Source organism: Hippopotamus amphibius, chromosome 13 (genome assembly GCF_030028045.1).
Source record: "Hippopotamus amphibius kiboko isolate mHipAmp2 chromosome 13, mHipAmp2.hap2, whole genome shotgun sequence".
In the NCBI taxonomy this organism is placed as follows: domain Eukaryota; kingdom Metazoa; phylum Chordata; class Mammalia; order Artiodactyla; family Hippopotamidae; genus Hippopotamus; species Hippopotamus amphibius.
Window position 1 is genome coordinate 99,312,893 of NC_080198.1, and position 13,546 is coordinate 99,326,438.

Below are 13,546 nucleotides of genomic sequence, written 5' to 3' on the forward strand. Positions count from 1 at the left end.
CAGACATCTATTCTCTTTATTCTCTTTTCCCTGTTCTTTTTTCTATTTATATCTTATACCCTTTACCCTTCCCCTTCAAAGACTTTTCTTTACGTGAAAATCCTAAGGACACCCAAATTGAAGAATTATGGAAAGATAGTTGCAGGTAATGTAGGCCTGTGATGAATACTGAGCATTTTAACAATTTTTTGATGAAACTTATAGTGAAGAAGGACCAGTTAAAAATAGAGTGAAGGCATAAATTGCGAAAGCACCATACTAGTCAGAGGGAGGACAACGAGTTTCAGTAGGAAGAGGCCCCGGTTGGCCGCCTAAGGATGAAGAGCAAGGCCCACTGGTGCAGGACGGTGGCACCACAGGACCCGCCGCCTGTGCGACACTAACCCCGCGCAACGCCTGCCTCCAGCAGGTGTGTGGCTGGTGAGAGAACGTAGTCCTGACTTAGAGGGTTACTCCCTGCTGGGGGCGGGTAGAACTTGACTGGAGTTGAGTCCCCCTCAACATCCCCCTCCCTGGGCCAGTGTTATGAATATTGTTTTACTTCCCAGACTTTCTTCAGAATTCATTCTCCCCATTAGATTTGGAAAGTATTCGGCTAGACACAGTTTTGATCACTTGTCAAGGCCTAAGCATTCTGCTAAATAGCACCTGGACTATGTCCCAGTTTGGCCTCTAGACCATTTAGCTTCATTTGAGGGAACCCACACGCAGGAGGCAGTTGGAGAATGGATATCACTGAAAGGCGAGGGTGATGAGGACAGCGGGAGCCCTCAGTGTCGCAGGAGAGAGCAGTGCAGCCTGGCCTTACGTAGAGAAGGCTTCTTCGAGGAGATGGGGCAGGACTCAACTCCATTGCCACTTAGGTATGAATGTTTCAGTGGTGTTCATGCCATCCAAAACCTTTTTGAGCGTATTAGTCTCTTTTATATGAATTATTTTTCTTTTGCAATTCATGTGTGCCTTTGAATATTTCATCTAAGTTTACCAGATGGCTGGTTTCAACAGTGTTAGACTTTAGTCTTGCTTCCTATCAAGAGTCCCATATTTTTTGCCCCTTGAAGTAGTCCTTAGGGCCACTGACACCTGTTCCTGTTCTTCCCGCTCCTTCACAGGCCTGTGAGAGTGTACCTCCCCACCTTGTGGAAGTAAAGTGAGGCTGTGGGACTTGGTTTGATGGGAGAGGTGTGAGTGACTTGCTTCCAGGAGGAAGCTTTCAAAGCACTGGTACACACTTTGGTGCAGATCTTCTTTTTCTTTCACTGCTGGACTAGCAGGGGTTGAGACTGGCCACCGTGGTCGTCCTGTGTCCCAGGTGATTCTGCTGAGTGCTTGAGCCGAGCATCCCCGCCAACCTGAGGTGGGCTTGTAGCATGAGCAAGATACAGACCTTTGTGTTAGCTGTGGCAGTTTGGGAGTCGTTTCTGTAGCACATCTACCCTCTTTGGACTAAATAATCTTTCCTCCCAAATTTTGTCCCTTGGCCCTCATCCTGTTTATTCTCAATCTTCTTTCTGCTCTGTTAATAAGCTTCATCTCTTATTGCTGTTCTGTACAGTCTGGCTTCGACATTGAACCTTCCATGATTACATTCTGCTGTGATGAAATTTGACTTGACATTTGAGGCCTCTTAAAGGTAAATCTTTTCCAGTTCCCTCACACGGTTCCTCTTGGGCACAGTGTTATCTCAGAATAGCTGTGGTTGGCACCCCACCTTCTGGGTGTAAAGAAGGGTGTCTGGTACAGCCTACAGGCACATGAGGATGGACATGTGAAATCTTGAGAAGAGCTAATAGTCCTTTGTTTAGCCCAATATAGTCATTTGCTGGAGAGCGTCAAAGCAAGCATTGTCCAGTAGAGCTTCTGTGATGTTGTAAGTGTCCTGTATTTTATATTTGCACAGTATCCACTAGCCATGTGTGGCTATTGAGCACTTGAAAGGTGGCTGGTGTGGCCGAGGAACTGATTTTTAATTTAAATTTAAATAGCCACATATGACTAGTGGCTACTGTATTGGACAACGTAGTGAGGTCCTAGAGCAACACTGGGGTGACGTAATGTTAGGTGAAAAATGTAGGATACAGAAGTATATATTTGTATTTAACATGTTGAAATGATGAAAAATTTAAGGTTTTTTGGGCCTTTCCTTTCCTCCTCTTCCACCTTCCTTTTGTTTTTTCTTTTGTTTGGTTTTCTTTGGCTGTGAGGAATGCTGGATCTTAGTTCCCCTGCTAGGAATTGAACCCATGCCCCCTGCAGTGGAAGTGTGGAGTCTTAACGATTGGACTGCCAGGGAGGTCCCGAAAAATTTTAAGTTCTATGCGAAGAAAAAACACCAATAATCACACCAGTGTACTAACAGTGAATTATGTTCGGGTGGAGAAGGTATGTATGCGTGCCCTTCTGTTTTCATATTTGAAAAATACTTAAAAAAACTTTTATAATAAAAGTATATATGATAAACTTAAGCATAAAAAAAAGTACTCTGAGCCTAAAAGAGTGCTTCAGCAAGTGAATATATTGCTTGAACAGAGCCCCACAGATATTTCTCCACGAGATCTGCATTTTACATTTTGCCCAAAGAAGCCAGATTTACAGCTGTTTACCATTTGGTGCTCTTTATGATTAGTTGTGCTGTAACACAAGTAAATTGAGAAAACAATCCACAAATAACATGTATGTACCGTGTCAGAAAGAGATTATGCTTTTGGTGGGGGGGCTGCGTTGGGTCTTCGTTGCTGCACGTGGGCTTTCTCTAGTTGCAGGGATTGAGGGCTACTCTTTGTTGCGGTGTGCGGGCTTCTCATTGAGGTGACTTCTTTTGTTGCGGAGCATGGGCTCTAAGCGCGCAGGCTCCAGTAGTTGCAGCACATGGGCTCAGTAGTTGCAGCCCATGGGCTCTAGGGCATGCAGGCTCAGTAATTGTGGCGCGTGGGCTTAGTTGCTCCATGACATGTGGGATCTTAGTTCCCCAACCAGGAATCCAACTCGCATCCCCTGCATTGGAAGGAGGATTCTTAACCACTGGACCACCGGGGAAGTCTCTCTTATAGTTATTTAAGAACACTAACAGGAGCTGTAATTTGAATTATTTTCAGTAATGTATGTGGTGTTACAAAAAGTATAAAAAGAACTACATTTCTTAGAACATTGTTACATAGGAGATGAGATTTTGGAAGATCAGTGAACTTCTTCAAAGCCACTCCTCAGCAGTGTTTAATAATGAAACATGCTTCATTATTAAATTACTCATTTGAAGATTGTAGCATTACCGTGTTTTGTGTGGCTATTTGTTGAAAAAGTACTTATGTAATAACTTAAGTACCTAGATCTGTTTTCTTTTCTCCTTAATAAACAAATCATTTGGGACTAATTATGTCACTGAAAACATGTGGACCAGATAGTTAAAGAATTAAATGCTTTCGTTCTAAGAATTCAGTTTGTTATTCTACTTCCAAGTCTGATCATAAGCATTGCAGGCCCCGGGGCCCTGACTCCTGGAGACTGAGGGTGACATGGGGTTTCTTGGGGGGGGGGGCCGGGGCTTGACCGCATTCCCCCCTCACTCCACCACTTTAACTTCCAGGCTCACATTAATACTAGGCCTGGAGGTTTTCATCCATCCCCAAGCCTGCACAGAGTTGCCCCATTCTTTGGGAGCTGATTTTCATTCACCACCAGGGTTATTTTTAATTCTAGGGTCCTTAAAGTTTGCAGGAATTGTACACAAGGCTACAGAAGGAAAGGGGTGGGTGCTAAGCTTTTGAGTCTGTACTGTTTGGGGAGAGTGTGGCTTAAATGTGCAGAAGTTGCTCTACAGATGTGCACGTTCCAAAACACAGGAAGTGACAGCAAAGGGAGTCCTTAGCATTTCTGTGTTCATCCTTTGCACTTCACCACCTTGAGTCCTTTGCAGTGTTGCACTAGAATTTGTAGTAGGGACCAAACTATTACTTAATAAGAGGAAAGGCTTTGGTGTGACTAGAACTAAATTATTATAAATGAAAGTGATTTCATGGTGTGTTTTTTGTTTTTTTAAGGATAGTGAGGAAATGGAGTATTTTTTGCACTAAAAGCCTAATGTATTTAATATAATTAGGTTTTATTTAATATAATGTATAAATATAATATAATTATATAATATAATTATTCTTCAGATGATCATATTAGTGAAGATCCCTGTAAGAGTAAGCAGGTACAAACAATTTGAAGGGGTAGTATATAATAAGGCCACCTTCCATTGGTATGACATTTTGTGAAATGCAAAGGCCACAGATACTTGGATGCATGTCTCATTTGCTCATTGCAACAACCTTTTGAGAAGTTGAGAGGTAGGGAGAGCAACCATTCATTATTCTCTTCTACAGATGAGTTAGGGGCACAAATCCCAGCTATTCAGTAGCAGAGGTGAGACTGACTACAAAAACCTGAATGTGATGGATGGCTAGGCTGGTGCACTTTCTGCTCTTCCATTCTGTTTTCATGAATTAAAGAAGACATGCTTCTATGAACATTTAACTAGCTATATATATTTTTGGTATCCTTAATAGAAACCATTTAGAGTTTAGAGTAAAAAAGACAAAAGAAATTCTAAAATAAGTGTATTATTGTTGGACCTTTAAAATTATCATTTATACAGCCCAGTCTTTAGGATGATGCAGGTTAATTTCGCATGGGAGAGAGATGCTCAAGACAATTTGATGGCCCTTTTTCCTCAGCATAAACCTTTGGAGAAGGAAAAGTTGAAAAAAACGAAACAAAACCAAGACCATTTGAGTATATATGGTGGTGCTTTTTCTTTAAAACTCTTGTAGAGAATTTAAACTAAAATGCAGTGTAACTTCATTCTGACTAAACGCATTCGAAATGAGTTTGAAGGCGAATAGAGTTTGACATTTGGGTGTTTGCCAGCTCTGTTCTTGAACTTGCCAGGTGGATGTTAAGTGGGTTTTGCACGTGCCCTCCATTGTTTTGACCACATGGTGGATTGAACCTGAGATAAAGTAAACATAATTTTCAATTCAGAACTAGAAATAGAGTCTGTCTGTCAAATGTTTGCTTCGCTACCAAAGGCTTGCAGGTTAGGGGAGGGGATGCTTAGTTATGACCCAGTATTTTATACCTGGGTCATCTGTTTAGAAATTCACAATAAGGAGAACGGACACCCTTGAGCTCCAGGAACATTTAGACCTGTCATCATGCACAGGAGGAAGCCAGCTTGGCGTGCTTCTCGCTTAGTCCCTCGTTATTCATGTCCACTTACAGGTGCGTCTGTCTGTAAATCTGACATGGTCTGATGCTTACAGACTTAGCAGCCTTTCCTGTCTTTTCCTCAGCCCTCTGAGTCTGCTCTGTGCAGAGGGTAAAGACAAATTATAATCACTAATGAATAGGGGTGTGGCCAGTGTAAAAATTACATGGGGTCAGCTATTGAACATGTTATAATGAGAGTTCAGTTAGGGCAGTGATGCAAGGGAAGCTTTTAATTGGCTTTGATGAGATCGTGGGCATTCAGTGCGGATTGCTTTATTTTGCATCTCACTTCTTGAATCCTTTGACTTGGCTAAATCTGTGATGGTGACAGAATAGAATCCCATTGTTGGGTTGATACCATGTTTTAACATAAGCGTAGTAAACTAAAAGTTTTTCTTTATCAGCATTTACAGTGAACCAGGTCTGTCATATGTGAATTTAAGGCCTTTATGCATTTGCATAGTGGAAAACAGCCTTATACTAAGTTGTTCACATGAAACTAATTTTTAGAAGCTCTCTGGCAAAGGCAGTTATACACATTTCATTAATGACATTCTTCTGATACCACAGTGCTCTCTGGGTCTGGTATATATTGTTAGATTTAATTCTCTAAATTTGTGTTTAGAATTTTTGCATCTGTGTTCATGAGCCATATTGGTCTGTAGTTTCCTTATAATGTCATAGTCTGGTCTTGATGTTAGGATAATGCTGGCCTCTAACATGATTTGGGAAATGTTCCCTCCTCTTCATTTTTTGAGAAGAGTTTATATAGAATGGACATTATACTTTGCTTGAATATCTGGTAGAAGTCATCTTTGAAGCCACCTGGGCCTGGAAATTTCCTTATGGTAAAGTTTTAAACTGTATACCCAGTTCCTTTTATAGGTACAGGGCTATTCGTTCTACTTCTTCTTGAGTGAACTTCGGTAGTTTGTGTTTTTTAAAACATATATTTATTTATTTATTCATTCATTCATTCATTCATTCATTTGGCTGCTCTGGGTCTTAGTTGTGCATGTGGGATCTTTGTTGCTACATGTGGCATCTTTAGTTGCGACGTGGGATCTAGTTCCCTGACCAGGGATCGAACCCTGGCCCCCTGCATTGGGAGCAGGGAGTCTTAGCCGCTGGACCACCAGGGAAGTCTGTCATTTGCTCTTTTTTTCTAGTTTTTTAAGATGAAAACTTAGGTCATTGATTTGAGACCTTTTCTAATATAGGCTGTTTGTGCTATAGAATTTCCCCTAAATACTGTTTAGTGGCAGCCTAAAAATATTGATCTGTTGTGTTTTTATTTTCATTCAGTTCAAAATACTTTCTAATTTTTCCTTTGATTTCTTCTTTGCCCTATTATTGGTTATGTAGAAATATGTTCTTTAGTTCTCAAATATTTGGGGGATTTTCCCGACATCTGTCTGTTATTCATAACTTAATTCCATGTGGTCAGGGATTATACTTTATATGAGTTGAATCCTTTAAAATTTGTTGCAACTTTTTCTATAGCCCAGAACACAGTCTTATCTTAGGTCAAATTGGTTGATAATGTTACTTGAGTCGTCTATAGAAGGCCTTGCTGATTTTCTGTCTTCTATCAATACTTTTTTTAATGATTGGAAAAGGGATATTAAAATCTAGTATACTTGTGAATTTGTCTATTTCTCCATGTAGTTCTGTCATTTTTTATTCGTGTATTTTGGGACCCTATTAGAAATATAATGTATAGGACTGTTATGTCCTCTTGATGAACTGACCCCTTTGTCCTATGAAATGACCTTTTTATCTCTGTTTAGTGTTCTTTGCTCTGAAATCTACTGTCAAATATTAATGTAGACACTCTTGCTTTCTTTTCGTTAGTGTTGGCATGATATGTCTTTTTCCAGACTTTTACTTTTAACCTATTTGTGTCTTTATATTTAACGTAGAACTATATATATATATATTTAAGATAAATTTATTTATTTATTGACTGTTGGGTCTTCATTGTTGTGCACGGGCTTTCTCTAATTGTGGTGAGTGAGGGCTACTCTCTGTTGTGGTGCAGGGGCTCATTGCGGTGGCTTCTCTTGTTGTGGAGCACGAGCTCTAGGTGCACAGGCTTCAGTAGTTGCAGCACGTGGGCTCAGTAGTTGTGGCTCGCGGGCTCTAGAGTACAGGCTCAGTAGTTGTGGCACACGGGCTTCATTGCTCCACGGCGTGTGGTGTCTTCCCAGCCCAGGGATCGAACCCGTGTCCCCTGCATTGGCAGGCAGATTCTTAACCACTGCGCCACCTAGGAAGTCCATTAATATATTTTTTATAATTGGGTCTTGCTGTTTTAAAATCCGGTCTGACCATCTCTGCCTTTTAATTGGTTACTTAAGCCATTTAAATTTATTATGATTATTAACAGCTATCTTCTCACAGTCTGTCTTGGAGAGGTATCATACCATTTCATGTGATATATAAGGACCTTATAATAGTGTTCCGTCTTCCCACTCCTGGTCTTTATGCTGTTGTTGTCATACATTTTATTTATACGTATGTTACAAACCTCACAGTGTGCTGTTATTTTTGTCTCAACAGTTGTTTATCTTTTAAAGATATTTAAATAAAAAGAAAAATGTAGTTACTGTTTCTGGTGCTCTTTGTTCCTTTGTGTAGCTTCACATTTTGTTCTGTCATTTTCCTTCTGCCTAAAGGACTTCCTTTAACATTTCTTTTAGGGCAGGATTGATGGTGGTGAATTTCAGCTTTTTCATGTCTGAAGAAGTCTTTGTTTCACTTTCGTTTTGAAATATACTTTTGATGAGTAGAGAATGCTCATTTGACAGGGGTTTTTTTTTTCCAGTACTTTAAAGTTTTTGCGCCATTGTCCTCTCACTTGCATTGTTTCCAGGAAGAAATCTGATGTCATCCGCATCTTTAGTCTACCTAATATTTCTTTTTTCTCTGGTGACTTTTTCTCCTCTTTATCACTAGTTTGAATAGTTTTATTGTGTGTTGATTTCTGCATGTTTCTTGTGCTTAGAGTTCATTGAACTTCTTGTGTGTTTTGGTTTTTATCAGTTTTGGAAAAATTTTGGGCATTATTTCTTCAAATATTTTTTTTCTGTCCTCTCTCTCTTCCAATTAAATTTATGTTAGTTTTCTCAAAGTTATTGCACAGCTCACTGAAGCTGTTAATTTTTTAAAATTCTTTTTCTCTCCATATTTCATTTTGTATATTTTTTGTGTATGTGTGTGGTTTAAGATGCAGTAATCTTTTCTTCTCAGATGTCTAAGCTGCCATTAGTCCCATCATATATTTTTAATCTCAGGCATTGTAGTTTTCATCTTTAGACACTTGATTCTTTTCTTTTCAAACATATGGAATAGAGTCATAATAACTGTTTTAAAGTCTTCTGCTAATTCCAACTTTTGTGTCAATTCTGGATTGGCTTCAGTTAATTTTTCTCCTCATTTCCATTCCCTTTGTGTCCCATTTCTTTGCATGCCTGCTAATTTTTTGTTTTTTATTTTTATTTTTTGTCTGTGCCACATGGCTTGTGGGATCTTAGTTCCCTGACCAGGGATTGAGTCCAGGCCCTCAGCAGTGAGAGTGCAGAGTCCTAACCACTGGGCAGCCAGGGAATTCCCTCATGCCTGCTAATTTTTGATTGGATGCCAAACATTGTAAATTTTATCTTCTTGGGTGGTGGGTATTTTTGTATTCCTTTAAGTTCCTTGAGCTTTGTTTTGTGACCATAGTGAAAATAGTTGGGAACAGTTCGGTCTTTTGGGTCTTGGTTTTAAGATTTGTTAGGCAGGTCCAGAGCAGTGTTTAGTGTAGGGCTAATTATTCCCCATTACTAAGTCGAGACCCTTCTGAGAACTCTAACTAGTGTGCCCCGAATTATGAGATTTTCCAGTCTGACTGGTGGGAAACAGACACCATCCCCAGCCATGATGAGTCCTGTTTCCTCCTTTCTTTTGTGGTGATCCCTTCCAGTGCTGTGGCTGGGTCCTCCCATGCCATGCCCTGATTAACACTCTGCTGAAGGAAGAACACTCTCCTCTCAGTACCTTTTTCCTGTGATCTCCAGCTGCCTTAGATTCTCTTATCTACTTCCTTTGGCCACTGCTGCAAGTCTCCTCATCATCTTGGTGCATCTTCATTGAATGAGTACTGACTTGTCCACTTGCTTCAAGTGATGTCCCCAGAATTGAATATATTGTTTAATTGAGGATCTGTCTGGCATCCTGAGATCCAAACGTATTAAAGAATTTATGGAAAATGTTTTAATTTTGAAAGTCAGCTGGAGAATTTCAGCAAGTAAAAATTACAGAAAATCTTTGGTTTAATTTATCTAGTTTTTATAATTCAGAAAAGATAGTATGGTGGAGAAGATTTTGGAAAGTAGCAGAATACATGTTAGTGATACATTAATCTAGTAACTTGGTCCTGTGGTATTTTCTTTATATTTAATGTTTGTAACATTTAGTGTGTAATTCCAGATGAAATGCAAGAAACTGAGTCTTAAACCTTTGGTGAAGAGTGTCTTTCTGACTTGATGCTCTTACTAAAAATAGTTATTAGTACTTTTTTAAAAGTTACTTTTGGTAGCCCTCTTGTTATCTGCTAAAATTCATGCAAAAGCTGATCCAATGAGATTTACCTGTCACTGTGTTGGTTTTCATTGTCTAGTGGCATAAATTAATCAGAACTATAGCATAAAGAATATTAAGAATAACAAAGCCGTTGTTAAATTAGTTTGACATATTGAAAGTATGTTAATTTAGTGGGAAAAGCTATTAAAAGTGTCATCTGTCACAAGTAGTCAGAAAGTCAACCTAGGTATATAAGAAGTTAAAATAGATATAGTAGTATATATAGCCTGGCAGGGCTATAAGACAAAATGCATGTTTCATCTTCATTTTTATGAAATAAGTGTTGAGCAGTCCAAAGTTCTTAGCCATACAAAAAATTGATTACCTATGTAAAACAGATTTATGGGACTAATTTTTTTTTACCACTGTTTCAATGAAATTACTATGCAGCTGCTTATTTCTGTTTAACTTTAAAATGAACTAGTGATTTGTTACCAGATAAATTCTTTCAGCATAACAGATAAACAAAATTTTACTAGTCCAGTCTCTTGAGATACAACAAAGTAAACATCAGTATAATTAAGCACAAGCACAAAAATATAAATTTGAGTTTTCCTTACTTTTAAAAATTGAAAATGTCACTTAGCTTAAAATGTCAATGATTACAGGAAGAACAAAAAAAAATCAGTGTTCCAAGGTTACCAAAGGTATTTTAATAAAGAGGAAATGGTTCATTTCGATTTTTTTTCAAAAGACCAATAATTTAATTTATATATAATGCATACCTTTTTTCTCTCTTACTTTTGTAGGTTCTGCTGGAGACTTACATTTGGCCTCAATGTGAAATTAAAGTAGAAAGTCACATCTACATGTACGTTGCTATCAGGATATTGATTTACTGGCCATGCCTGAAGAGGGAGATTCAGTTCTAGATGGCTGACTGCCAGCAAAAATAAGTGCTTACCCTAGATGTCAAGCATCTCTCCTTTTTACTGGAGTGAAAATCCCCTCCAGATATCAACAGAACATCACTGCAGAAAATGCTTCACATTTTAAGGATGTCAGCAACCTAAATTCATGCGCCCTATCTGTACAGTGGTTGTGGATGGTTTACCATCTGAAAGCTCCTCAAGCTCTTATCCAGGCCCTGTATCTGTCTCTGAAATGTCTCTGCTTCATGCTTTGGGTCCAGTGCAGACCTGGCTGGGACAAGAGCTAGAGAAATGTGGCATTGATGCCATGATTTATACTCGATACGTCCTCAGTCTTCTGCTGCATGACAGCTATGACTACGACCTGCAGGAACAGGTATTTACATATTGTAAATGTTTTGTGAAAATTTGTGATTGTGTCTACATGTCTACATTTTCCTTCAGAGAGCGCTTTCATATTCTAGAACAGGTAGATGGCTGTGTTCCACAAACTTTTAAGCTGTCAGTGAATATAGATGAGCCGTGTCACTAAGCACACTGGTTCAGTCATTTTCCCTGAGACTTTCCCTGTGTCGATTACATTCTGGCACAGACTCTGATCTTGTCACGGACGGTAATAGTTTGATGACCTGCTGCCTTTGAGTAGCATTGCTCCAGAATGTTGGTTTCTACTCTTCAGGAAAGTCACACATTTTAATCATTGTATCTATTATACTTCTTAACATTCCAAAGTTTAATATTTCATTTTATTTCCAAGAATGATGATAAACTGCTTATTAAAGTCTGTATTTTGAATCAGGCAAAATTTTGGTAAAGCACATAACCTTAAATTGGCCTTTATACATTTTATTGAATAGTTGACTTAGGTGCTTAGGTGAAGAAAGCAACCAAATCTAGGTTCTTGAAAAAAATCTCAGCTTCAGTCTCACCGTCTAAGAGAAGCTGCTGGATGAGAAGCTTGCTGAAAGGGAAGCAGAGCCATCAAAACTGCTCAGATGGGCTCTGGGTGGCTTCTGGGTGCAGATTGTATATCAAAGGGAGTGTGCTGGGACTTCCCTGGGGGTCCAGTGGTGAGGACTCCATGCTTCCATTGCAGGGGGCACAGGTTCAATCCCTAGTCGGGGAACTAAGATCCTACAAGCGGCCTGGCAGGAAAAAAAATGAAAGTTTTATGGGCAGTTTTTGTTGTTGTTCTATTTTTATTTTTTTAACATTTAGTAATTTAATTGTTGGCTGCATTGGGTCTTTGCTGCTGTGCTTGGGCTCTCTCCAGTTGTTTTTTATAAACCATTGTTACTAACACTGAAAGCAGGAACAAAGTTTCATTGACAGAAGAAACTGGCTTTGACCTTCCAAACCACAGAGAAGTCTCAGAGTCCTGTAAAAACAGAGGGTTTCACAGCATGCCTAACATTTGTTACACGTCAGTTGTGCAGAGTATTTTTCACTGCTGGTGTTTCTCCTCCTTTCTAGCTGGACACAACTACGTTTTCCCTGCTTCCAGGTTGCTTACTGCCCTGGCTGGTGAGAATTGGGTCAAGTAAGGTTTTGAGGGAGTTGACTTACAACCTAATAATCAGAATATGTGTTATTTTCGTGGTCAATATTTTGTATAATTTTCTTACCAAAGCTCTATTATTTTCCATCATCTTTCCAGTACATGTAAATATACTTCTTTAGGGGCAAGTAAAATGTTAAATCTACCAACATGGAAGAATTTTTATTTCTAGAAATGAGGAAGATATTTCTCTTAACTCAGAAATCATGTACTTCAGTTGTAAATATGTACTTACAGGAAACTAATAGTTTTTTAGTAGCGGTCTAATAAGACTTCTCACTTCTTAAAATTGTATGTTAACAGTATCAGACTGTAATGTTTAATCAACGCCAATAAATTTATTAGCACAAAGTATATGTTAGGTGCTGTAGGACATTGAAAAAGGGATAAACATAGGCCTGCTATTAAGATTATAGCTGACTACCTCTATGACGAGACTTGTTTGTGAATCCCTCTGGTCTCTGGATTAGCTGTAGGGTCGGGAGAGGGATCTTGGAAGCTGTCAGTGCCCTCCTGTGTTGATCCTCCCTGGTCTGGTTCATCGTTAGGACACAGGACAGAAAAAGGTTACTGAAAACAGAGCATGTCTGGAATTACAAGGAGAACCCACAGGGAACTAAAAGGCCCCTAAAAGCCTTTTCTCCTCAGCCCAGGGTAGCAGAGTGCCAAGTCCCAAGCTGTTGGTGAAAGTCACATTGAAAATGACCTTTCATGGGAGATGACCCATAGCTTTTCCGTGATGTGAGGAGGAGGAAATGCTCACTGAATCCCCCTGAGAGAGTCAGGGTGTAGGGCCGAGGGAAGGGCCTGAGCTGACCTGCTGTGGTTCAGACTCCAGCTAACGGGCATGCTCCCCAGCCTGCTGTAGGCGCAGAAGCATGCCACCTCTCCTGATCCCTGGGTCATACTTAGGGAGGCCAAGCCCCTCAGTTGGAGGCCAAGTGACTCCACTTTTGGGTGTTTGTTTCCTTGCATCTTTTCTCACTCCTCAGTCCTTGAATTAGTCTAATGCTGACTTGAAAATGGCTAGTTTTAAGGCCATTGCTTTGAAGACTGGCCTTATTTGTCATGTTGGATTCATGGCTTTTTACAGTTTTGGTTAAAAAGAAACAAAGAGCTCTTGAGTTCTAGGAAACAGGTTTTGTACTTGTCTCAGCAGTCCCAGTGATTGGGTAGGAAGTACAGCTGATAAGGCCCTGGTCTTGGTTGAGGCTGACGAACTATCAGAGTTGTATGTGAA

General features: G+C 39.6%; 1 protein-coding gene across 9 annotated transcripts in view; it reads left to right on the top strand.

Moving 5' to 3' along the window:
• The window catches only part of KIAA0232 (KIAA0232 ortholog), an 82,330-nt gene that overhangs the window by 22,596 nt on the left and 46,188 nt on the right, over positions 1-13,546 (top strand). For 8 of the 9 annotated variants that reach the window (XR_009048669.1, XR_009048668.1, XM_057704370.1 and 5 more), the window contains exon 2: positions 10,626-11,124. Coding sequence is in view for 7 of the 9 variants with exons in the window: in XM_057704370.1 (XP_057560353.1) it covers positions 10,894-11,124 (231 nt within the window). In the remaining 2 variants the exon portion in view is untranslated. Of the gene's footprint in view, positions 1-1,555; positions 1,634-2,204; positions 2,383-10,625; positions 11,125-13,546 lie in introns of all 9 variants that reach the window. The other variant, XM_057704371.1, reaches the window with a different exon arrangement.